Source organism: Brienomyrus brachyistius, chromosome 6 (genome assembly GCF_023856365.1).
Source record: "Brienomyrus brachyistius isolate T26 chromosome 6, BBRACH_0.4, whole genome shotgun sequence".
Classification (NCBI taxonomy): Eukaryota; Metazoa; Chordata; class Actinopteri; order Osteoglossiformes; family Mormyridae; genus Brienomyrus; species Brienomyrus brachyistius.
Window position 1 is genome coordinate 15715089 of NC_064538.1, and position 26518 is coordinate 15741606.

Below are 26518 nucleotides of genomic sequence, written 5' to 3' on the forward strand. Positions count from 1 at the left end.
GTATCAGCACGAAGCGGGATGCCTGTCTGTACAGTATAACAAAGGTTACCATAGAGATGCATTTCGTGTTTCATCTGTGTCCGGTAGCTAAATTTTTTAATCTAATTATTTACAAGTAAATATTCATCCTTAAACCACTGACTCTGAGATGTTCTATGGCAACTAGATTCGTATGTAGTCAAGCAGCTAAGTGGTAAGTCTAGAGTAGTTGTCCTTTTATAATGTATAGCTTGCTTTGTTTCTTTAATTCGCTATTTATGTTTAATTGGCCGACTATCTACGTCCTTTCCCAAATTAAAAACCCATACTGTTAGGGAAGAAACCGTTCAGTTGCTGCAGTTATTCCTAGTCTTTGACAGCAGTAGGCGTGACATCCGAGAAGTGAGTTTCCCAAACCAGCCAATGCGATTCTAGAGCCGCGCACAGTAGCCGCCCTGGTAGCCCCAGCAGAAATGTCGGATTACCAAATACTTGCGATTGGGGGTTGTACGATCGTACGGTCGAAGATGTGATGTGTTCGAGTATACGCTCACTTTTTTCAGTAAGTAACTGCCTGTATTACGCTGCGATTTATCCTTTCACTGCACACGTTTTCTGTCAGTTTTTGCTCGTCCAGTGTACACAAACCCGCTTAAGGTAGTAACATTAGCGAGATAGCTAGCTACATGTACAGTAGTAGTTGTTTACGTAGCCGCTAAAGCCTGAAATAAAATAAGACATAACTGACTATACTCGTAATTCAAAGTAAAGACACATAGGTGACCTGTTACTTTTGATTTTTTTTCTTTACGGGAAGTGTAAAATGCAGAAGACAGTCGCAAGGGCTAAAATCACGCTGGACACGACTAGCTTCTTAACTGTAGTTAGCTGTAATGCTGTGTTAGTTATAATGACGTAGATTATAGTATAACTCATTATTTCATTTAAGGAATTATACCCCAGAAGAACAGATGTCCTGCTGACCAGGTAGTTTATTGTATCAATGTCTGGCTAGTTAACCTTATTTGGAGAACAATCGTAGCTATGAATGCGTCCTATTTAGTTGGCCATGTAATGTGGCCGAAGAAATCGTTGTCGACTCCTTCCCAAAGATCACATGGCCCGCGAGATGTTCGCCCACGGTAGAGTCGGCGATTCGACTCGCGGAACGTTCGGTCACGATCGTCCTGGTGAGCGGAGAGATGTCTCTATCACGCGCCACCAATTAATGCCCGACCTCCGTGCGCGTCTGTTGCATAATAAATGGGGACAAGTGGACCAGTAGCCGAAGCCTTTTATCTGTATGCAGTCATTAGTTGAAAACGTCTAAGTGCAGTACCTCGAAAGTTAGTATTGTCTGATATTAAAGCTGGGATACTGCCCGGGAGCAAGTTGACCGCTTATCTGTGCGCAAGACCCTGAAAAATATATAGCCTGTTTGCAACTAAGGTAAAGAAAAAAAAGTCGAAGAGGGTTTAGCGGTAAAACATACTAAATATTTTGCAACGCTAGTTAAACGAAACGAAGGATAAACAGCGTTTTAAGTGCCTCTTCTGCGTACCAAAAACTTAAAATTCCGTCCTTCACATCTACACCCGTATATATTTACGTTGTATTTCATGAAGATCAACTAAAACACTGGCTTGTCTGGTACCCTGTTTTTTCGTAGTAATAATCGTTTGAAAATAACGATTTAAGGTTGTAATGCTTAATATGCGCATTGTGAAAACGATCTTTTTGTTTTATTCGAACTGTGAACGTCGAATGGTTGTTTAGCAGTATAGTGTTACTGGGGGGGATGTCATTTTTTATGAAAACTTAACGGTTAAATTTCAGCACTAGGAAAGATTGGAAGCTACACTGGTTGATAATCACGGGCTCTGGATCTCCGTACAAAATACTGCTGTGATGTTGGACCAAGAATCAGGAAGGCAATGCTACTGTAATTGACAGCTGGCAAGCACGCATCCTTTTGTGGTGTCTGTTTTTTAGTATAGTGTGTTCACAGGTCTGAATTAGAAAACTTGAGTTGGATGGCGCTTGTATAAAAATCCCTTATGAGTGTTGGCCTAGATAGGACTTTTTCTGTATTTCCAAGCTACAAAGGAAGATACCCAGGTCCCAGCAGGTGATAAAAGTCTCACCATCTGGCCGGTGGAATATGGTCTCATTAAGAAAGGGAGAGATAGGAGTCATACATTATTCATGAGCTTCTGTGGTGACCTCAGATTTAATTTGAACTCTGGGTAAATAATGTCAATGGGTAACTAATGTGGTGCAGTGTTTACTTTCATTGCTGTGGTGGGTTTTTCTTTCTGCAGGGTGTGAGCCACTGTGCTAGTCCCTCCACCTCCATCCCTCCATAGAAGTAATCCTGGTTCAAAATCCACAAGGTAAAGAAGAATGGCCATTGAAGCCTGAGTTGGACTAAGATTACAAAGAAAAGGAGGACAGAATAAGAAATAATGTCATACAGCAACAGAGAACTGGTGATGGACTACATAAGGTATAAACTGTCCCAGAGGAACTACAATGGCCACTTTGGACTTCCTGAGGACAGGGATCGGACAGAGGGCTCGGGTCAGGCCGATGGGAGCGAAGGGGGTATGGCGACAGGAACTTACGTCAATGGGTTGGTCATTGCTGGCGGGGCCGGCAGCCAGGTGTCCCCAGTGCCTGAGCAGCCACTCCCTTCCCCATTCCCCTCTCCACAAGGCCTGGAGGCGGTGAAGGAAGCATTGCGGGATTCTGCCAACGAGTTTGAGCTACGCTACAGCCGCGCCTTCAGCGACCTCTCCTCCCAGCTTCACATCACGCCCTCCACGGCCTACCAGAGCTTTGAGAGTGTAATGAACGAGGTGTTCCGCGATGGCGTCAACTGGGGCCGCATCGTGGGCCTCTTCGCATTTGGCGGGGCCGTGTGCGTTGAGTGTGTGGAGAAGGAGATGGGCCACCTGGTGGATCGTATTGTTGACTGGATGACCGTTTACCTGGACAACAACATCCAGCCCTGGATTCAGCAGCAGGGAGGATGGGTGAGTGAGGGTGCAAAATGATGCCACACAGGCAATGCCACATGAGCAGGGAACACCTGGTCCAGAGCCTCATCCAAACATCCATGCTGATGGTGCACCCATCTTCCCAGTCATTAACTGAACATCATATTGTTCTGACCTACCCATTTGCACAGTATTAGCCAATTCGTGCTGTTGTAAGTGTTCATAATATGGGTACTATCAAAAGACAAAGTGCCTGTGAGAACATCTCTAACTGGGATGGCGAATTGAAGCCTGCCATTGCGACTTGGTTGCAGTACTTGTTTGCGATATTTTCTCTTTTTCCTATCAGGCAGGAATGGGGTAGTGTTGGACTAAATCACCAAAACAGAAATACAAACAGGAGCGGCTTCAAAAGAAAGGCCTTCAGGCAAAAATGGGATGGGGGGGTGAATCATACAAACACTCGACTGATTCACGGAGGCTGAACTGCAGAAATTTATTACAGGGAAAGAGATTTCATGTCTTGTGAGTCAAACTTGTATCTAGTTTATTGGTGCGTAAACCAAATGCATCATAGCATTTCATATATGCATATGGGGTAATCCACGTTTTTCCCAGATCCGATTCTGATAAACAACTGCTGATACCAATACAGATTCTGACACGAGCTCTTTTTACTTTACTCTTTTAATATAATAAATGTACGTAGTATATTTATACTTTATATATTAATATTTTTAAGCTGGTAAATACGAGTACAGATGAGAAAATCAGATGCTACTAAATCTTTATTTAGGCTACTAGGAACATAACCCACCTCGTTTGTACATCTTGTTTTAACCAGTTTTGCGGCATTTGCAATTCAATATGAATATTTTCCAAACTAGTATACGCAAGTAGCAAATGCTTAAAGTGCCCCAGTTTTTCTCCCACTGGCAACAGCATCACCTACATTTCATAACGGATATCAAGGGACCTGGCAAAACTCCGTTATAGCCGAAGTCCGTTATACCCAGAGACGATGTTCCGTTATAAGTGAGTCCACTAAAGCGGGATTTTTACTGTAGTTTAAAGTAGAAAATCCCATTGTGAAAAGTATTTATTACCCTGTTCATGGTTTGAGAAGTCCTTCTCACAGTTTACACTTCTGACCGGGTGGTTGACGCGACATATTTTCCGACGCGCGCTCTCTGTCCGCTGGTGGGAGTGTGCTCACCTGTGTGTGCGCGCGCATGTCTGTGTGCATTCACATCGGGGAGGAACTCCGCCATGCGCGATACAGAGAGCAGAGGAAAATTGTAAGCGGGCGACCGTGTACAGACAAGAAATGACAAGCTGTTGTGTAAATATGATAAATAACATAAGGCTATTCAGTTTGCTTAATAAAAGGACAGTGTATAGACCTGTTCTATAGGAAAGGTAACCTCAAATGACTTCTGTTGTGATCTGGCGCTATATAGAAAATAAAATGAGCTAAAAATTCATTTGACCTTCAAGGGGGGGTGGAAGATTCCGTTGGGGGGGCGGGGCGCCCCCCCTAATATAATGGTAGGGGAAACACTGATATTAATTGTGCTGTCTCGCACAATCGTGTGCATTTTGTTTACTGGGATTTTCCACTAAATGCAACTCTCAAAACTTTTACAAACTGTTTTTACAAAGATTGAAAATTGCTGTGCTACTAGTGTTTTAAAAGCGTAAAATACTTGCAGATCATCACCCTTTTATCCGATTTACTTAAGTGCCCCCTACTGCGAAGGGTATGTGTGTGTGTGTGTGTGTGTGTATAAAAATCATTTGCCCATTTGCCTTGATTTAATCAGAATATCACCTGGCATATCTTCCCAGCTCTCCTGCAAAGGTTCTAACAGTTGTCGCCTGCATGTGGTTTATTTTGCTCTGACTCTTCTGTCTAGTTCATCCCACAAGTGCCTTTGTGGTACTGAGCTCTGGAGAGTGGGCTAGCCAGGTCATTACTTTGAGTTGTCCTTTGCCAGATAGTTGCAGCACAATTTGGAGTAGGTATTTGTGTCATTCAATTAGTGAGTACCCATACCTTTCTTGTCTTCCATGATACCCATGCTGGTTGAGTTTGCTGTAGATTTGCAAAGATCATCTTCTTGTTCACCTGCAAAGCAGCTGCAAACCATGACACACTCTCCTCTATGTATGACCTTAGGATTATGGTTTTGAGTGGGTGTACTTAAACTTTTGGCTGGTACCCTCCATGTCATTATATGGAGACCTTTTGATATCGAATCAACATGAACAATCCTAGTCGCCTGAGCATCCATTCCAAAACCACAGCTTTCATTCCTATCTTCTTATAAGCAATGTAAAGGGAAAAAAAAATACATTTTTCTATGACAAAGAAAAGCGAATCTTTAAATAAAACCACGTGAAAAAGATTTAGAAACTTAATTGATTATCCTTATAAAAACTCCACTGATCTGTACAACGAGGCGCATTACGATGGAGGCCTGGATGGATAGCTTTTTATCTTATTATCTATTCTTCCTATTTGTTTTGCCTATTCTTCTTTGTTTTCTGTTGGCAGAAAACGTCAGCTGAAAGAGGTTTTGTTCAGGATGCCAGATTGTAAACTGCTCCTTCATCAGAGGCTTCCCCGCTCTGCTGTCTTTGGTTTCAGATCTCACGCCAAACTCGCGTGTTGGCCAAGAAACAAACAGGAGTTGCTATCCCGTTGTTCCGTTCACAGACTATTGTTAATCCATAAGTCTGGTTTATTCATTTCGGTCTTACAGCGAATACACAGACTGCTAGTGAAAAGAGTGGAGACCTCTCTTTCGCAGCTGGCTTTGAGAGCGAGGGTGGGGCCTGTCATCTCCTCGGCTCTGTTGTGGGTCTGGGGGCTCTCGTTGGATAATCCCCGCCATCAGCCGGTCTACAGAGATCGAACTGCTTTGTGATTTCCATCCCTTGGGACATGGAAGTCCTGCCCCAGACACAGGCGCCGCACAGCCGTCCTGTGCAGTATAAGACTGAATGAAGTGAATTTCAGTTCTTTGTGTGGGTGAGAGATGTGCTTCCTGTTCCTCGTCTGCTGTGGTTTGGCTTGCCTTGAGGTGACAGACAACATGCTGGGCCCAGTCACATACTCACTGTCACTTACTATATATGTGATTATGTGACTTACTGTATGTGCACTCGCAGAAGCTCCTGAATGTGTTTCGGAATACTTGCCATGTCGTCTTGTCTTTGGATTCTTGAAAAGCTCTGTACAATGGAAATGTAGTAGTGGTGGTAGTAGTAGTGGTAGTAGTAGTAGACTTATAATGAATTTGAGGGAACGAGTGCTCATTATTCCAGATGTGATGAAAGCATGCAAAGCAGCATGCACACACACAACGGCCTAATAACAAGCCCATGGACAGTGAGAGAAAACGAAAGGTACTGTAGTAGACATTGGCAAGGAAGACATGGGTTATGATGGATGGAGATGACTGAGGTAGGTGCTCGGCACTGCAGCCTGCGGGACTCCCCCCTGGTTGGCTACACGTCCTCAGTATTCTTCCCCCGTTGGTTATTCTGGTGGGAGGTGGGGCGCTCTACAGAAGCACGGTACTTTCCCGTGTTGCTGGCGGGAAGCCCGTCACTGTCCTCATGCTTTCACTGTAGCGCGGGGGGGGATTGTCTGAACAATTCAGTCAGTTGGCCTTTTCTGTCAGCACGTGTCTTCTGCGACACACCGAAGCCGTCGCATTTCCATGCACATGCACACACATGCATGGCCGTTGGCAGCTGTGAACTTCGCAGCCATGCAGGTGTGCTACGGGGCCTGGTTGACGTGCCAACAAGGCCTGTGTTTATTAATGGAAGACGACCCTCCCCCCCCCGTCAAAAGAGCGACATGGGGGGGAGGGGGGTTCATCTGCTGAACTGTGACATTGCTATTGTTCTGCACGTGCTGCTGTTGAGTTTCTGCTGTTTTTGTTTTTGGCTTGTTTTGCCCCCCATTTGCCCATTAGTGGCCCTCACAAGTAGCTGCTTTCTGGTGACAGGAGAGCAGTTGGACCTTCCAGGTCATTTGGCATCTCCTGTCGCTGTGCTAACAGGAAGTACATTCCTCTCATGCCTGAGATAATACCCTCCTGACCCCGGTTTCTGATAAGACACAAACTGCTTTTGTCACAGTTTAAGCATATATGCTTATGATGGGTTGAGTTGAGGACAGGCAGCCTTTATTCAATTCAATTCAATTCAAAAAACTTTATTCGTCCCTGAGGGACAAATGCCATTTGCTGGCAGATGTGGTCTTTGAGTGGCACTAAGAGTGGCATGGGGACCCCTGCTTGTTCAGGATCGTTTATGACAAGACAGGAACAGCTTTTTTTCTCACTGTCTTGGTTCTCGGTGTCCTGTGGTGTATCCCTGCCCCCCCCCCCCCCCCAGTATCTGTGTCACAGTAACCCTCAACATCGTTTAGTGAGGACCCCACCCCATTAGACTGTCCTTAATCATGGGATGAGAGATGACACTCTGGGGGGCATTGTGGGTGCCATCCCCCCACCCCCCATTTCTTCCCTCACTCACCTTCCTGATCTGACCATGGGTGGATACATTGGATGCCTGTACGAAAGGCATCTCCTGCTTTGGGCACATGCGCATGCACACGAGTGTGGCGTAGGTCCGCATTGCGCCACGAGCCTTGGGGCTATGTGGCAGCTGCTCTTGCGTGTCCGCTCTGACCAGCAGCCCGCAAGGGCCATGTGGCAACGTACCGCCAAGAGAGCGCCTCGGCATTTCTTAATCTACTCTGCAGCCACAGAGATCCCTGACACTGATGGGTCTCTGAGGACAGGCACCTGACTGCCATGGCGGCCATCAATGGACTTTATATTTCCGTTGCATTGTCGCATTGGGGAAGAAATCAGTATTGACAAGGCTGATGCTGGCCCCTCCATACCTGAGCTCCCCATTACTGATCAATAAGGCAATTTGGCAGAGGACTGCCCAGCACATGTAGTCAGTCGGATTTAAGATGTTGGTTTTTTCTCAAACAATCGATTTTTGCAACAAATCTTACACATAATTATTTGCAGCAGGCAGTGATTATCGGTGGTTAAAAATTTTCCTAAAATTTTGTACAAGACCCCGTCACTCTCCCTGCTTTTCGGTCCTCGCCATTTTTACTGTGTAATCGTGACTCTGCGGCAGCGGCTGCTCCCGAGACCTGGCAGGGCTCTCCGGCAGTGTGAGAAAATGGCAGGTAGCAGATGGTCTCATTCGGAGCCTTCTCCAGATTTATCCTCAGTAAACAAGGCGGGCTGTGAGAGCGAGGCCGGGCCATACCACTGCTGGGGTGGACGGGGGTGCACTCTACTTATGAGGTCTGGGGGTGCCCTGTCCATGCCAGCTCAGAAAAAAATGTCAAATAACTGAGCTTTTTTTCCCCTTTTGTGTTTCAGTGGCTGCTGAAGGAATAATTGGTGGGTCTGTGACTGGGTGCAATTTTGCTGCCTGGCTAGGCTGTAGTGTGGCATATAGCTTGGTTTGTGAGCTTTTCCGTGCCAGTGGCAGCACTGGGCCAGGGTTGCATGTGCACCAGTGTGTGCGTGTGCATGTCCATCTGACATCAGAAAGCCATGGGGAAGGACCGACTTGCAGGTTGGGCCTCTCAGCTAATGCCTCTCCCCTGCAAACCCCCGTGGGTTGCACCCTTACACCTCTACACCCCCACTGTGGCCTGTATCTGTGTTGTCTCATGCTTCCTGCTGAGGTGGGCCCCCTCCACCTCTCCGTTGTGCCTAAAAATAGCATCTCCTGAGAGGTGGAGACGGTGCAACACTTCCCCGGGTGAGGCGATGGGGGAGAAAGTGGAGGAGGAACTAGGCCCAGCGAGCATGTCTAACGGGAATGGGTGGTGCTGCAGGGAGGGGCAGGCCATCAAAAGTGACCTTCCTCTACCCGAACACGGGTGCAGGTGACTAGTTACTAGCTGTGTGTGGCAGTAACCAATGAGATTAGCCCAGCAGCTGGGCATGTTTGTTGGGTCAGATGTGAAGGGCTGCGGTGCTGATGGCGACCTGCCTGGTGAACCGTGATGTTGCTGTCCTGATTACATCCCTTTGTGCTGTCAGAGTTTCCATCGTCTCCCTTTTCCTCATTCCCTCCCGCACACCCCAGTCACTCTGTTGTTCTGTCTTCGTTACCCTCAGGTTCTCCTCCACCTCTGTCCCTACCTGCCTCCCTCCCCTGCCTCTCTGTGTGCCATCCCCTCCCTGCGGACTGGCAGATGGCAGCCTTTCCCACAGGAGGGTCGGGGATATGGCTGTGCTTGGAGCAGGTCCTGGGGAATTAACTACCTGTGACTGCAACGTACGGCTCCTCCTTGTTGCAGACGACAGAATTGTTCTGATTAACATTGGAAATATGAGGAACAAAGAGGACCAGGTTCTGAAAATCACCTCAGTTTCCCGCATCTCTGTTTATGAGCTCCCCTTTGCAGTTTACCGAAGGGTGTTTCCCTGGCGTGTGATACCCGAGTCGATTGCAAAAGCCCCCGCCTGCCTGCCCTGAGCGTGACAGTGACTCCCGTATGATGAGCAGCTATGTCATATAAACACACAGGAAGGTGCAGGTATGACTGCAGAATTGCAGAGTGCTGTGCACACAGCTGGCAAACAGACGGTGCCGCACACAGCCGTGTCAAACTGGAGGTTACTGATGGGACAGGTCCACGGGTCTGTCTTTTACATAAAAGTACGATACCTCTGCAGAAATAACCGCAGCTATCTTTTAACTTTACCCCCCCCCCCCCCCATTCTGCCTTGACATGTTGTATGTGCAGCAGAAATTCAGGCTTGTGACAGGTGGTTTTGTGACATAAAGTTACTTGGAAATCTGCTGGTAATTTCAAACACTCATGTTGGACATAAAAACAGGTCCTGAAACTGGTGGCACAAAAAAATCCCCCAGCTCTCCCTGGGTTTCACTGAGCAGCAAAAGACGGTGCGTTGGAAAACACCTGCTGCTGTGGCTGACGTCTGAGCCAGAACACGGGAAAGTGGGAAAAAAATCCATCCGGTTATTTATAGATACAGGTCATCTGGGCACCTGGTAGACGTGAATGAGGCTGAACAAAGGGCAGGGTGGCTTGGTTGCCCGGTTTTGTGCCCGGGGGGGAGGAGTGATAGAGAGCCACCCTTGCGTCAGGGCTGCACGTGGACCTCGATTTGCGGGGCGTGGGGATTGCCGGGGCTGGGTCACGCCCTTTCTAACAGATGGCGACCCAGATCAGAAGACACACTGTTAGCGTTCCGAGTGGAGGACTCTTCAGGTGTGCGTGAAGAGCGGGTGGGGGGCAGAGCTTTCCCACCAGGCTTTCACATCCCCACACTGCTTCACTTTTTAGCCATGAAGGCTGCACGCTCCTTTGGGCTCAAAGTAAACTGCATTCATTCAGTAATTTAAATATAAATGCTGAACCGCCTGGCGTTAAAATTCTGTATTTAGATCATAGCCACCTGCAGTTCCCTCTGTGTTCAAGATCATGATACATATGTTATTTGGAGGGGGAGTAAAAGTAAAGTAAGTGTGTGTGGATTAAGTTTATATTACATTGTGGGGACCAAAAACTTGTTGTTTTGACGTTGTGGGAACCATTTTTCAGGTCCCGACAAAGATCTGTGAATGCAGTCAAAATAATAAAAATGCCAAAAGTCTCATTTAGTTTGGTTACTTATGGTCAAGGTTAGGGCTGGGATTAGAGTTTTCCCCAAATAAATTAATTGAGAGTCCCCACAATGATATAATTATAAACCTGTGAGTGTAGGGGGGGGGAATTATGTGTATATTACGTTGTGGGAACCAAATATGATAAAAATGTGATTGATAACCTCAAAATGTTATTATTGACATATTATTTTAACGTGGGGACCATTCACAAGGCAAAGCTCAATTTTATAAAAGTTCAAATCTAAAACGCCTAAACGTCAAAAGTTTTGTATTTTGTTTGGTTACTTAAGGTTAGGGCTGTTTGTGTTTTTCGCTTGATTGACTCGCTGATGAGCGACGCTCCTGAAAGCTCCAGGGGCCTTCTTCGTTTAATTTTTTCGCCAATGTGCCCAGGCATGTGTTTCGTGAATCCGCTCTGTGGGGGGTCATTCCGAATGGCCGCCGCCACCCTGACAGACAGCAGACAGATGCTCCCGTGGCGTGCCCCCATGAGGCCACTCCCATTGGTGCATGCGGCTCGGGGACCGGGCTTGGCGAAGCAGGCAGGTCTGGGCAGGCGTTCACCTGATGCGGGACGGCTGAGCCCGCTAACAGACGGATAAGCAGGTGAGCCTGCCGGGGTTGTAAATTAACAGGAGTAACGGTATACGGCCCCCCACCATGAGAAAGAGGGGGGCGTGGGTTGAATACAATCATGGAAAATAAGGAAGAATATGAAGCCATGCTGTGATTAGCGTGATGTAGTGCTGATCATACCGATGGGCTGTGTGGTTTCTATTTGAAAAAGCAGTGGAGACAATCCGCCAGCTGGTCCAACACACCGGCCACGACACTCTGAGGAGCCTAGCCTGTGGCTGCAGGTGTCCCCTCCTTTGCTGAAAGCCCCGTGTTTTTCAGCCACTGGCTTAATCTACCTGGTATTTCACTCCTCCTGACCGCGTCTGCTTCCCCATCAGGTATCATGGTGAGCGGCACCGCATCAGCTGTAAACTGCAGGTGGACGGGCTCCAAACAGATGCCATCGTCTGCAGTGTGTAATGTGAAGGCCATATGTCTTCATTTAATTTCTTTCCTTCCTTTTCCCCGTTCCGTATCTCTCTCATGATGTTTTGTGTATCACAACACATCCATGTGAAGTGCTTTGGGACGACTCTGTGGTGAAAGGCACTATATAAAAATAAAGTGAATTGAATTGAATATGTCTTTTTGAAGTACCAAAAAATTCCAGAGACACTTGAGTTACGGATATGATCGCTTTTTTTCAAAGATTGACGTGACGTGCCGATCTAAAAAAACTTGCACAATACTCCAGCCTCGATAAAGCCCCGTCTGCCCGTTATCACCCCGCTTCCACGCGGCCGTAGCCCCCACTTCTCGGAACGGCCTTCCACAAACACCTTCGTCTGATTTCTGAGAAACGACCACGCTCGTCTCACGGGGGCGGCTTGCATGAGTCAAAGCCATCGTACTTCGCGGCCTTACAGGGCCGCTCTTGGGCCCTTCTGTGTGCGACAGGGCATGGGGAGAGCTGCCAAGATCAGCATGTCACTTTCTTCCGTTGGCGGGGACTCCGACGGACCCTCATATGCGATGGCATGGAGAATGTGCCAAATCTTCTGCCAAGGGATGCAAGCTGTTTGTGAGCACTGTTGTGTACTGACTGCTTTTAATAGAATTCCTATAATTTTAATAGAATTGCTAATACCTGAGATATAGCCATTATTAGTGCTCTTCTGGTCCATGGTGTTGTAATGTGTGCGGTGCTCTGTCTGCATGGAGAGGGCTGTCTGAAGATCACAGGAACCTGATACTGCAGCATAATCCTGTTTGACTCTTTGGCACCTTGCTCATGGTGAATGTTGTTATACCTTCCACCAATCCTGAATATTACATAAAAAGGAATCTGGTTAAACGGGAATTTATGTCTAAAATGTTGTCATTTATTTAGTAAAGACTGTTCTGCCACCCACAGTGTCCCTATGTGAAAAAATAATTGCCCCATTAAAGTCAGTATCCGGATATACCACTTTGCAGCAATTACTGCAACCAGACCTCTTCCTGAAGTCATTGCTCCATCTCTCACAGTGCCATGGAGACTTTTTGGCTCACTTGGCAACCTGCATAAACTCAAGTCAAGAAAGTAAAAATCTAGAACAAAATTTTGTTTCAGCCAACCAGTTGAGTTACTCCGTAACTGTGACTCTTTATACTCAGCTGGTTGATTGAAAGAAAATTTTGGTCTTACTTTCTGAACCTGAAATTTCCACCTCTGCTGTGTCAAGTCTCACTATAAACCGTGAGGTTTGAGTCTCAATCTCTGTTCAAAATCATATCAGTGCAAAATAGTTGAACTCATTTTCCATCCGTTGTAAATGTCTAAATGTTGTTGCCGTCTCCCTGCAAGACCGAGCTTTTCTTCAGTTTCAGCTCAGAGACAGATGGTCCATCATTCAGTATTCATTCATTTTTTTCATTGATGGCATCTCCTCCAGCTCCTCAAGCAGCAGAGTCTCCCTACGCCATGAAAATGCCCCCATCCTTTCTGACCTTTTGCCTATGCTCTTACTGTGTAGTGCAAGTTTTCTTTTTTACCATGTATAACATTTATAGTGATGTTAAAATAACAGTACACCCTCTTTCGATTCAAGTTTTACATATCATGAAATAAATAGCCATCGTTTGATCCTTTTCAGCTTGAAAAATCAGTCTGCGATAACAAACAACACATAACGGACTTCAGTATGTTAGTTATTTAACAAAAGGAAGCCAAAAATGCAGAAGCCAAGTGGCAAAAGTACACCCTCCCTGCTTCCATAGGAATAAAGAAGCTGCTTAACATCTAGGTGATGGTATTCTATTGCACTTGATTAGTTCATCATTAGGAAGTATGAGTACCTCTACAGTATATAAGCAGAACTTTTGCCATTTGTTAGTCTGAAACTTTGAAGTTTGTGTTAATACCATGCCAAAGGGGAAACATCAGCAATGACCTCAGAGAAACATTTGTTGCTGCTTATCAATCTAGGAAGGGTTGTTTGGGCCATTTCCAAATAAACTGAAATCCATAATTTTAAAGGGAGATGTATTATTTACAAATGGAGAACATTCAAGACAGTTGTCAGCCTTCCCCAGAAGTTTGTTTCCCTTCCCAACAAGGACTGGCTATTCTTCATTCTTTCAGCAGAAGGGCCCCCCTTGGTATATCACTTTAACCAGGGGTGTCCCCTTGGTAAATTTCGCCAACCGGGGGGGGTGTCCCAATCAGGGAAATTCTTGCGTGGCCACCCAATTTGGGCCAAACTACATTTTCCTACCAGTTTCATGGTCCATTAAAGATGCCTGAGAAACCCTCATCTTAAATGTTAAAGTTCATGCCTCTGCGTTCAGAAATGAATGAAGAATGTGTTGTTGAAAGGGTAGCCAACAGAAAGGCCCTCTTCATGGTGTTGTTCAAAGGTATTTAGCAGAAAGGCCCTCTTCATGGTGTTGTTGGAAGGGTAGCCAACAGAAAGGCCCTCTTCATGGTGTTGTTGGAAGGGTAGCCAGCAGAAAGGCCCTCTTCATGGTGTTGTTGAAAGGTAGCCAGTAGAAAGGCCCTCTTCTCCAAAAAGAACATGGCAGCATAGTGTAGGTTTACAGTGTTGTATATGAACAAATCAGATGATTTCTGTTCTTTGAGCAGATGAGACAAAAGCAGATATATTTGGTTATAATGTACCTTGGCATATTTGGCAAAATCTGCATGAAGTGTAATAACACAGGCACCTCATATCGGCTATGATGCACAGTGGTGGGAAGATGTTGAGTCGGACTTATTTGGCAGCCAAAGCACAAGGAACACCATGCCGTCACTCAGTTGACCATGAATTCCTTTTTTTAACCAAAGGATTCTGTAGGCAAATGTTAAGCCATCTGTTCGGCAGCTAATGCCTGGCTGAAATTAGGTTATGCAACAGGACAATGATCTCAAGGACACCAGAAAATCTACTTCTGATTGGCTGCAAAAAATTAAGATTTTAAAAAAGTCCTCAGCCCCATTGAAATTTGTGATGAGACCTTAAGGGACCCAGTGAACTGAACTAATGTCATAAGGAAGAGGGGGGCAAAATTTTTCCAAATTTATGTCAATTTGATCATTTTTGGTACAGAAAATGATTACTTCCAGTTATTGCTGGTAAATGTGGTTCTTCACTTATAAATCCATTGAACTGATAGTAGGTGTACTTTACCTCACTATCTCCTACAACATTCTTCCAGAACTAATACTGGATTGTGACTATAGTTTGTGTTCTTGGTGAGCTGTTACTCAGCCACATTACCCAATTTATTAGTTTTTCTGATGGTAGAGTCATGGACACTGACTTTTCATAAAGCAGGAGAGGCACATTGATTCCTGGATGATGTTTCAGAGTTTCTTGTGACTTCCTGGATAGTTTTTCATTTTGCTGTTTGAGACATTTTGGCAATTCTGGCAAAACTGACTCTTCTAACTCACCCATACTAACAGGCACAGGCAGTGCTTTACTGTGGTCTCTATTTTGGTCTGATTTTGATGGCTAAAACTGAATTTTGAACAAGGCCGGCCCAGATCAAGTCTCCTTGTTTACCAGATAAATATAGCTAACACTAAGTAACTCTTGTGAACAGTATAAATATAATATAAATGTAATGTATCACAACACATCCATGTAAAGGGCCTTGGGACAGCTCTGTTGTGAAAGGCGCTATACAAAAAGAAATTGAATTGCATATAAATGGAAAAAAGCAACAAAATTCCCAATTTTGTCCTAGCTACGTCAAAGATGCAAAAATTTTAAAACTCATAAATGTCCTTTCCACAAGTATTGTATATTGGTCAGTGTATGATTCAGTGAAACCCTACAAGAATCTGGCTTCAATGAGTTAGATTCAGGTCTCGAAATGGTATTTCTCCAGGAATAAAAGTGCAAGGTCAGCTGGTAAGCATCCTGTCTACCCCCCCCCCCTTTTTTTTTGTTGTTTTTAGGACCGGTTTGCTGAAATCTTTGGGAAGGACGCAGCAGCTGAGAGCAGGAGGTCCCAAGAGAACTTCAAAAAGTGGCTGTTAGCTGGGATGACGCTCATCACTGGAGTTGTTGTGGGCTCTCTCATTGCTCAGAAGCGCCTGTGAGAGACAGTCAGCACCACCACCCAGACACCCCATCTAACATGAAGGAATTTGCCAAGTATTGTCCTGTTTACGTATTTCTCCTGCAGCCTCATGCACTGAGGACTAACTCAATGATCAGATTACACAAGGTGAACTCATCTGAGTAGTCGTCCATCAGCATCTTCAGATCATCACCAGATTTCCTATAACTACAGTCCACGTCATTGATATATACATCAATGGAATCAAATTAAAAAGAAAAAAACATATTTGGGCAAAATGATTTCTTCTTTTCTTTCCCCTTTGCTCAATTGTTGGTTCTATAAAAGTTCTATATGTTTTGCCATATTCAAAGAATGGAAAACTAATCAAAACGAAAAAATAAAAGTTGGTGGTGTCAGAGATTTGGTTTCATAGCTCTTTCAGTGTGACTAACTTGTTTTTATTCTTGGCAAGACATTCTAGTGGAATGAAATAAAGATTTTTTTATTGGGATAGAAGTTGAGTGCAGCAGGTGAATAAGTCTGAGGAAAACAATATATTCAGCATCATGATTTTTGAACGGTTGGGTTGTGGAGGGTTTGTTTTTATCTGTAAATAAAACTAGATGGCTGTATTTCAAAATTAGGAAAATGTGTGTTTAGGGGGGTAGATTTTTAGAGCATACAGCGCTCACAGAAAGTCTTGGAACGCTTGCTATTTCAGTAAGAATATTGCAAAATTACTGGTTTTGTAACAATCATTTCTTTATTCATTTGTTTACAATAATATACAGACCCTCCTTTACTTACAAACAAGTTACATTCCGAACGGCCATTTGTAACTTGAAATTTTCATAAATCTCACCAGCATTGTTCCAACATCTAATGGAAAGCCTTCCTAGAAGGGAGGCTATTATAGAAACAATAGGCTGACTGAATTCATGGTGGACAAGCTGATGTCCACATACTTTTGGACATGTATATAAATAAAGCACAGCAATATTAGGATTGAATTGTACATAGAGGTACATTCATCAAAAGTAACACAGCTTGGAATTATTCGTTCTTTAGGGAAGTGCATTCCTGACAGTACACGCTGTACATTATAGAGTTGTAACTGCCTGACCTTCCCTTTGCCTCGATCCGTTGCAAACTGTCTTCCCCATACAATGCTCTGTCATTTGGAGGTAAAAACACAAGAGGACCAGATAGCAGCGAATTCCACAGGCTGATAAATTCATAAATGTTACATGGTTATATTTTTAAGTCTTAATTAATGAAACGATTGTGACAGTGCCAGAAGCTGGCAGACACTGTATGGCCTTTTATTAAAGGTGTTCAGGAGAGCTGCACATACTGCACACTAATGTAAGACAGGTCAATACTGTTAGACAGTAATGGCCTGAGAGTCGCCACGATAAGATGGTTAAGCCCAGAAACATTTACACTAAAACTCCCAAGCAATTATCTTGTTACCATGAACCTTCTAATGTATGAACCTGTTTCTACTGCCCACACCAGTGATTCTGCATTAGTTGCACACATTTTCTCTCTGTTCCTGCATAACCATTTTCCCTTTTGCTCCAGAAATGTTCCACTGATGTATGAGATAATGTCACACAATTGGCTTTTCTGCGGAAGAGGGAGAGGGACACACATCAAATGGAACACCCCTGCACATTCGCTATAATCAAGGAACTGACAACGCCTACAGTAAACAATCAGTCAACATGTTTGATTGCTTTTTAGCTAGCAGTCCTTTCTAGACACTTAACCCTTTCAGCTACATGTAATTTTCTACTTGTTTTGCTCATATGTAAAATAAACTACTCCAAAGATGAATTTCATATTTAGATTTCAGCTAAGTGTATGGATATCCTAAAAATTGTAGTATGCACTCTATGTCCAAACACCCAAACTACTCCCTTATAAGTAAAAGTAAGAAACACAGCTATTCTCATACAGAGCATTAAACGGCTGCAGTAAATACAGACCAGTTTCTGAGAGAGTAACTCAGTGAGCCCAATCAGACCAAAGTGTATAAAATGAATATAAAAATTTGCATGATTGGGTCCTCATGGGTGAAGGTGTCCATTAATTGAAAACTTTAACATATTCAAGGTTTGCCTTGTAGCCAACCAAATTAGAATATCTGAATTGAAATGAATATTTCATGAGGTCTAGGGCATTAGTCTCACAAATACTACTTTTGTTGTCCCACTTCCTGCTGTCACTTGACAGGATCATACGTTACACTGTCTCTGAATAGATATATGACGTCCAGATAAACTGGATTAAATTAGTCTTACCTTACATGCTTACCTAAATAGTTACACTGCTGTGGTTCTAACAGGAGTAGTTGCAATATTACACCATAATTATGGTTCTTCAATAGTGGTGAAAGAAGTTTCTTTCAATACTTAATGACACAGAATAAACCAGATACTCCCAGTGACAGATGTAAAGCTGAATGTGAAGGTATATTATCGCAAGAAAATTAAGCAGAAATAATGTAGCACACCCCAGTGCGGGTGATCACAGCCGAACAGCATCCTCATAATTGAATGATTCAGGAGATCTGTTGGAGAATTGCCCTCATTACCATTGTTTCAGAAATGTCTCATTCTTCAAAAACTGTTTCTTTCTTTCTTTCTTTCTTTGGGGGGGGGGGTGTGGGGGGGTGGGTCATGGTGAGTCTGTCAGTTGTGGTTCACCTCCCAGCATGGCTATCCAATACCAGAATGGATCATTTCAAGCTCTTCTCCATTAACAAAAGAAAGTAAAGAGAATTAATAATAATAATAATAATAATAATAGGCAAATTCTTCAGGACATTTTATTAAGCAATGTCATCCAGAAAGAGTTGCCTTCTTTTTCCTGCTTGCTGACTGCTTTGGTTGAATTGGCAGCATGAGAATGTCTGTAAACACAGCAGGGAAATGAGAGACGGGTAGCCAGGTGACCCTTATGTAGGGAAGGGCTCCTGCTGCTCACTTTCAGCTACGTTGCGCTGGGAGAGAAGCCCAGCTCTCTCTATCCTGGAGTCAGATGTGGCTCCTCTGCCTGTTTGGCTGGACCAGCTCCAAAGAGCCACATTCTTACTTTATGTTTATAGCGACAAAACCATCCCCAGTCATCTGTGTTCTCGTTTTTCATGTGTTCATTTTTTTCAGAATTCCTCCTACAGTTAAGACATGCTATTCTGGTTGGTGACTGGCTTTGTGTCCAGGATGTAGCCCCTGCACTGGCTGAGATAAGCCTTGACATTGCTATGACCTTGACTGGACAGGCCCATCTATCTTCCATAACTGCTTATTTAGCAGGGGGTCACAGTAATGATGGGACATGTGATAAATGAAAATGAATGGGTGAGATATTTTTAACTTTGGGATTTTGTTAAAATATCTGTAGGAAATGTCAAGCTAAAGAAAAAGACATAAAAAGGAATTTCAGTCCATCCAGTAGCTTAGTATGAGAGTGCAAAAGGTGTTCCTGGAATTCCCTCAGCATCCTCCTATGGCCCAAAGACACACGCCTTTCCCTTTGCAGTTCCTGGCATACGCACGAGGCTTTTCGAGACATTAAATCCAATACCTGATCTTGGAAAATGCATGGATGGACAGATGCTATAATTTGTTTTATTGAGCATCTTTCTGACCATCTCATCACATCAGACTTCACATATACTCTGAAAATATGAAGCATATTTTGTGACACACTGTCACTAAATACAGATGGTCTTGTCATTCAAGACTGCTATGAGGGTGGGCAAGCAGCCATGCGTACCTGGCTGTTGTTTGTGTGGATATTGCAAAGCAAGGACCATGCAAATAAATGACTCAAAGGGAATGTTCATGTACTTGTAGACTGAAATAAATTTCAAAATATTGTTTAGACTGGGATTTTTATAACGGTTTTCTTCTTACGCTTATTCCCTCTACAAAAACATATTTGAATTGACAAGTATGTAATTGAAGGGCATGAGTCTCAAAAATGCAGATTTCACTTTAATCAATTTACTACATCATAATTTGACCTACTTAATTACAGTATAAGCAGCTATATATGAAGTGTAGTTGAATAAGTATAATATTGTTACATGAAATCAGGATGCAGATTAGCTCTGACATTTCAAGGTGGAGTTATATTTTCGAAAGTAAAAGTTACCAGGAATTACAATAAAAAGACCTTAAATGAATGACTGCTGAAAGAAGGTTGGTTCATTTTTCACTGGGGAAGCATCGAGACCTTACTAGCTGCCACGGTTTGAGATGCCATCCTTTACAAAGGGAGTTCCTCTGTCTTTACTTGTCAAACGGCATCAATTAATTCCAAACCAATTACATTTTATGCCCCTGGCTGCTTATGTGCACCGCTAATAGAAGTGCAATACCGTAAAATGAATTTGTGTATTAAACACATAAAATTACTTTTAAATTAAAAGCTATTAAACTAATGAAAGGCGTTGACAGAACATGATCACTGACCCAAAACCTTTTTTGGATTTGGAAGAAAACCAACATGTTTCAGTACTTCGTCTTTACTCTTCATCCTTACTTATGTCATTTTTGCTATCAATGTAGTAAAACATAATATTAAATATAGAGAAGCACAATGCCTGATCGTTGATTGATATGAAGACATTCCTTTCGATTACCTTCAAGTTTAATAGATTATATTATAGTGAAATACAGTATAATACCCATACAAGGAGAATTCATGTAAGTTACATGTAAAGTAAATGTGAATTAACAGCCTGGAGACAGAGAATCACAGGAAGTATGACTGATTTAGGTTAGTGAAAACCTGCTTATGCTGTAACGGTAAATTAACAGTGTGGAAAAGGCACCATGTCATTCATGAGGAGCGATCAAGTGTGTAGGGTGTGTGCTAATTGATGGACAAGTTACATTCATGATAGAGAGAAGGATGGACTAATTACACACCATGCAGAGTTAATCCTGCCATTGCCAGAATTCAGAGAACAGCCCCCAAACCAAGAACCCTACTTCCACTGGCCCTTGTCATAGTCCCATTTGGCGGATAAGCCTTCTATGGGGTTGATCCTCATGTCAATCATCCGTTGTAACTGCTGGGCCTTCCACTCGTCTTCCAGCGTGTGAGGTCGTGGAGGGAACACTACAACACAAAGACACCCATCTTAATCGTTCATAAGGTACCATAAACCTTGTAGTAAATTATTATGTGTAGAACAGTTGACTTATCACAGCCCTGAGATAATACTGAAGTGTATCTACTGTAATGTTTTTATGGTATTAAAATGTACGAAGAGCATGGAGATTTCACTAATTGGCTTTTTGACATGATGGGAGCTACACCAGCTGTGCGCCAACCCACCGTTATATCGCTGCCAGAGGACCACCAGTCCCGTAAAGCCGATAAAAAATAAAACTCCACCCAAGACCGTCTTCCATTCATGAGACGGCGTCTTCATCTCTGCGTAGGTCTTTCTGAACATCAGCCTGTAGACTGTGTGAGCGTGTGACACAAGAAGGACCGAAGAGACAGAAGGAGGGAATGTTAAAGAAACGAAAAAACGGAGGAAGTCAACGTAACTTTTTAAATAAGCAATCAGTTTTGCTAACTGACTGTAGTTAGGTACACAGGTACGAAAGGAAGAATCGAATATGGAAGCTGATGTTACGGGCAAGTTTTTCTTCCTTGGAGAGCTGGGTCCAAGGCCCCTTCTCCTTTTGTTTCAGGCTCTTCTCCACGGCGCTGAGGGTGTCCTGGTACGGTCTGTCTGGCAGCGGGGTGTCGATACGGTCATAGTACATAACCAGCGACATGTCTGTTTGCGTGGAGACATCTATACGGCACAGGACACAAACATGAAAAGCAAATCAAGGCTAAAAGTGATGCAGTTTAGATAGTTTAGACTTGCCATTAAAAAAATAAAATCAATTTAAAAGATATGAATCCGAGACAGCCGCGTTGCTTTTTCCATTTAAATGGTTTGTGTTTGCACGGCCGTAGTTGGTAGTTTAACACGCGCAACGTGGGCAAACAAAAAAAAACGTCTACTTGCTGTCTTTTCATAGTTCGGCAGATCCATTTGATTCCTAAATACCTAAAGGCACCATGCCTTGCTTGCATTTCAACATTAGGGATGTACAGTTCAATACAGTTCCTTGGCCGACAGCGCCCTCTGTTGGCAAAGTGCACGCCATGCTCATACGTTCATTTGTTTGTGGCGGAAAACCACGCGTACTTATCAACTTCACTCGGTGCTTTGTATCTTTAATACCGTTTATTTTTCAATGGCAACTCAATACGTATACATATAACAAAACACGTGCTTACGATGCCCCTGGGATGCCATCCTCACACTACCACCAGTCGCTGCCACCGTCGCACGTCTTGACAAAAGGCTGCCGAGGCGCCAAGCCGTCATTCGCAGCATCTGAAAGGCATGATAGCGAGGGTAGCTGAATTCGCAAGGTTGGTTAATTCAGCGACAGTTAACTGGATAAAATTAAAGCTTTCTTAACGTCTACGATCCAGGGTACTCAATGTTTACAAATTCTATCGATTAAATTGCAAGAATAGTATTGATAATACAGATCCTGTATTGTTTAATTATAGAATATTGATAGATACTTTTCAGAGTACTGATACCTGGTGCTGAATAACAAGTGGAGTACTGGCACCTGGTGCTGAATAACAAGGGGAGCATGTGCACCTGGTGCTGAATAACAAGGTGAGCACCTGTGCCTGTTTTTCTCCCACTTCAAGTCCCCCAGCCCAGCCCAGCCCAGCCCAGCCCAGCCCAGCCCAGCCCAGCCCAGCCCAGCCCAGCCCAGCCCAGCCCAGCCCAGCCCAGCCCAGCGACATGCTGAAGTTAATTGGACTTGCTAAATTGCCCGTAGGAATGTGTATGTGAGTGACTGGTGTGTGAGTGTGCCCTGTGATGGGCTGGCCCCCCATCCTGAGTTGTTCCCTGCCTCGTGCCCATTGCTTCCAGGATAGGCTCCGGACCCCCCGCGACCCAGTAGGATAAGCGGTTTGGAAAATGGATGGATGGATGGATGGTTACATATAAGGTTGTAATGGCTTTGACTTTTCATTTGGTGCAACTGTTGTTGAAAAATAAAGCCCAGAAATTAGGCAAAAGAACTAATTGGCATTCTGAATGCAAAGTTAATCACAAAAGATGAAATGATGAAAATGTCAAATGTAATGCTGCAGAATGACCATGGTTTTGCTGACACATCAGTAGATTTTAAAAAATAAAGAAACTGGGGACAGGCTTCACACTGTTTAGAGCAGGGGAAGGGAACCTGTTTCATGGAGGGCCGGTATATGTGTGGGTCTTTGGGATGGCCTCTCCATCAGCCTATAGCAGTGAATCGCCAGGACTGGAGTTTAGAGCCACTGTTTTATTATTGGCTGACTGGAGGGTCATTCAAAAAACCCGCACCCACACTGGCCCTCCATGGAACAGATTCCCCACCCCTAATTTAGAGAGTCCCGTGCATATGGGGGTGGAGTTAAAATCCCACCCCCCAATTTCTAAAAAAAAACCCCACACAAGTAAATGCTTGTCTTGCTTTTCCTGCCTGGAAGTCATTTTGTTTCTGCGTAGCTCATGAATGCTGTCTCTCAGGCAATCTGCCTCTCGGGGGACATTTATGATATTGTCTAGAAACCTACCTTTTTATGATTCTCTCTCACTGTCACATTTCATCTGAATGAGCTTTTTGTCTAGTAGGAGATTTTATTGTTTTGTGGAAGTTACAGTTTTTCTGAGTTGCCTTCGTTTATTTTTCAGAAATTCTACTTGTAGAATTCTACTTTTTCAGAATAACTACTTGTATAACTTCCACATCATGGAGTCACTTGTCTACGTCATAAATGCAATGTCTCATTTTGCAAATTGCAAATGCTTTGGCACGGTAATGCAAATGATTATGTACAATCATCTGCTGATTTCTGCATTACCAAATATTTATGACATGTTGGTCAGCATGTATTACACTGGTATTCTGTTGAATAGCCCCCCAAAACATCTAGGCATTAGCTCATTGCATAAGTCATTATATGAAAAATGGTTGAACCAGTTGTCATAATCTCTCAAACATATTCTCTATACATTTCCATTAGTTTTTTTATACAAATGTGTCCTGAATTGATGAATTGCTCTCAGTTGAATCTTGACTTTCACCAATAGAGGAGAAAGTTTGAAGCATTAGATCGACCAGTGATCAACCAGCTATTTCTCTAAAATAGCTCAGAGGTGCATCTCATCAACCTTCAGTAGGCAAGCATATATTTACAGAGCACAACACAGTGTTACAGTTTGACAATGGAAGAAGAACAAGGAAAGGGTCAACAGCAAGTAAGAAGAAGAGGAGAAAGGCTGCATGGTGAAAGGGTGGGGAGGCAAAACAGAGGAAGAGGTAGAAGAGGCCAAGAGCAGAGGCACGTTCTGATGAAATAAGGGCCACAGTTGTGGACCATGTCCTCAGTCATGGCCTTACAATGGGCGAGGCTGGTGGAAGAGTGCAGTCAAATGCTGGGAAAACAACCGTTTCTTCAATCATTGATACGTTTCATAGAGACAAGAGGTATGTAATCCAACAATGTGCACTGTACTGTAATATTGTATACTTACTGCAATGCTTCGTGTTACAGTAATCCATTTGCATTTTACAGTACACAGTAAATTTACTTTATACAATTACATACTGTACATATGCTGTTGCACACACATATGTATGTATATTTATAAAATGTTTGTTTGTGTGTGTGTTGCAGTAAAGGTAACTTTGTACTGTTGAAACTGATATACACCATACAGAAAAAGTACAACCTTGGGCATTTTCACTCATCATCAAAACCTCAACCATACTGTAGTTCACACCGGAAAGTACTTACAGAGTGGACTGTTCTGTTAACAGTTTGGCGAAGCATTTTGACCATCTGGTTCATGATCAATGACACAAGGACCTGCCATTCTGATGGCAATAATTTCAATGGCATAAATATTTACTTTTGAGGGATGAACTAAGGATTTTGAGCAAGTTACAGGCTTTTGCAGGTAACAAATTGTGTGGTGCTGTTTGTATGAATTGTTTCGAGAAATGCACTTACTGCTTTGCAGATGTTAAAAATTACACTATTTAGGGGAAAACTGAGAGGGTATAAAATGACACAGTATCTGTTACCTGTAGAGGATGTTTCCCTAGTCCATCTGAAAACTGCATAAAAAGACTGTAATCTAAGCCAGTATTTTATAATCTTTCGGAAACCTGCCTTGAAAGTTGGGCTCACCAAGAACAAATGTCATATTTTATACCTGAATTATTTTTTACAGTCAAAACTCATATGGTGATTGTGAAATACACTCATATAGAGTGTGGTATTTTAAAAACATAGTAAACAGCCTACATGGCTGTGGTTCAAGTCTGTCTGTCCTTCTAGTGAAAGATCTGGCAGATTTGACAGCTGTGTGGCACCCCAGCCATGAAGCACTGTCCTAATGACCTCCATGCACAGAATCTTTAACTTAGGATATTAACTTGTATACAAGCTTTGAAGACAATCGAGGCAGGACGCACCATTTTAGCTTGTAATAAACTCATTGATACTATTCCAAAATGGTCATGAATGATGGCAGTTACTTCTTTGTTTGTTGCAAAACTTGACAGTAACTGTTACCAACAACGCAAGACAGACTAAAATAGACCCAGGCACTGAATTCTAAAAAGAATAATAATTCTTTATTCTAAAAAAAACTAAAGCAATGCTATCTTTCAACATATCTTCCTTAGTGAAACCTGTTCATGAATTTTTTGTGTGTTTAATTTCAAATAATTTTGCTCAGCTACAGTTGCAGAAACAAACTCGACAACACGGTCAAGACCTTGACATGCAAAGCATGCAACAGGTACTCACTGCTCTTTCCCCAAAGTGGACCGTTTGGCTGTCGGAATTGCAGGGGAAACTTAAAGAAAATCTGTCCTTTTCCAAGGGCTCTCACCACGTTTCTCCGATTCTCTGTCTCGCTCTCAGGCTACGGGCGGAGGCACCCTGATACTCTGGCCAAGAGAGGCATGGAGGGGAGGAGGAGAAGGAGGGTGGGCTCACAGACTCGGGGAGTCTATGTAAACAGGCCAAAGGCATGTGACTGCTGGCAGACACGCAGGGGGGCTGAGCTTGAAGGACCATAGCTGGGAAACTATCTTCTTGTTAGTCCCATCCTAAGTTTTAGTGGTGTCTTGATCAGCCCACGGGGCTGTTTCTGAGTCTGAAAGGAGGTGAGCTGTCTCTCCCCAGTGAACGGGGAATGGACGGGCCCTGAAAAAAGGCCAGTGAGTTCTGAATTGAGGCCAGTTCTGCGTTAGTTTTAGCAGCGCCTCGGCTCTGGGCAGAGTCCCTTTGGATTGGCATGCTTCCCATCTGGTGATGTTTTTCACAGGCCTAGTTGTAGCTTTAAATGAAGAGGGGCGGGGGGGGGGGGTAAATGGAGACCACAGGGGGAGCGTTTAAGGACAGATTTTATGTTCAGCTTCCTGGGCTGGTTCTCTGAGCTGCCCTCACGATGCCTCTTTAAAAGGGCAGCACATTCTACAGAGCTATCACCACATTGTTTCTCAAAATCAGTATCAAATACTTTAAAATGTGTAAAACTATACATATGACCATCCATATGTCCATATATTTTTGTCATTCCCACAATGTGCAGTCAAAAATTTCAGTTTATTCTTTTA

At 43.6% G+C, this 26518-nt stretch overlaps 2 protein-coding genes across 3 annotated transcripts; one reads left to right on the top strand and one right to left on the bottom strand.

The window, feature by feature from the left end:
• The first annotated feature begins 357 nt into the window (after positions 1–357).
• On the top strand, positions 358–16208 carry bcl2l1 (BCL2 like 1). 2 transcript variants are annotated; one of them, XM_049016030.1, is made up of 3 exons: positions 358–541; positions 2301–3014; positions 15682–16208. In XM_049016030.1, the coding sequence occupies exons 2-3, from the start codon at positions 2445–2447 to the stop codon at positions 15823–15825; spliced, it is 714 nt and encodes a 237-aa protein (XP_048871987.1). In that variant the 5' UTR covers positions 358–541; positions 2301–2444; the 3' UTR covers positions 15826–16208. The 2 variants fall into 2 exon arrangements, with proteins under 2 accessions (XP_048871987.1, XP_048871988.1); XM_049016031.1 differs by lacking the exon at positions 358–541 and adding an exon at positions 1209–1428.
• Positions 16209–19779: 3571 nt separating this feature from the next.
• LOC125744340 (cytochrome c oxidase subunit 4 isoform 2, mitochondrial) lies at positions 19780–25884 on the bottom strand. The gene is made up of 5 exons (XM_049016032.1): positions 25704–25884; positions 22110–22209; positions 21451–21615; positions 21144–21275; positions 19780–20924 (listed from the first exon to the last, which is right to left on the bottom strand). Exons 2-5 carry the CDS (start codon positions 22207–22209, stop codon positions 20791–20793), a joined length of 531 nt encoding a protein of 176 aa, XP_048871989.1. The 5' UTR covers positions 25704–25884; the 3' UTR covers positions 19780–20790.
• Between the last annotated feature and the right edge of the window lie 634 nt (positions 25885–26518).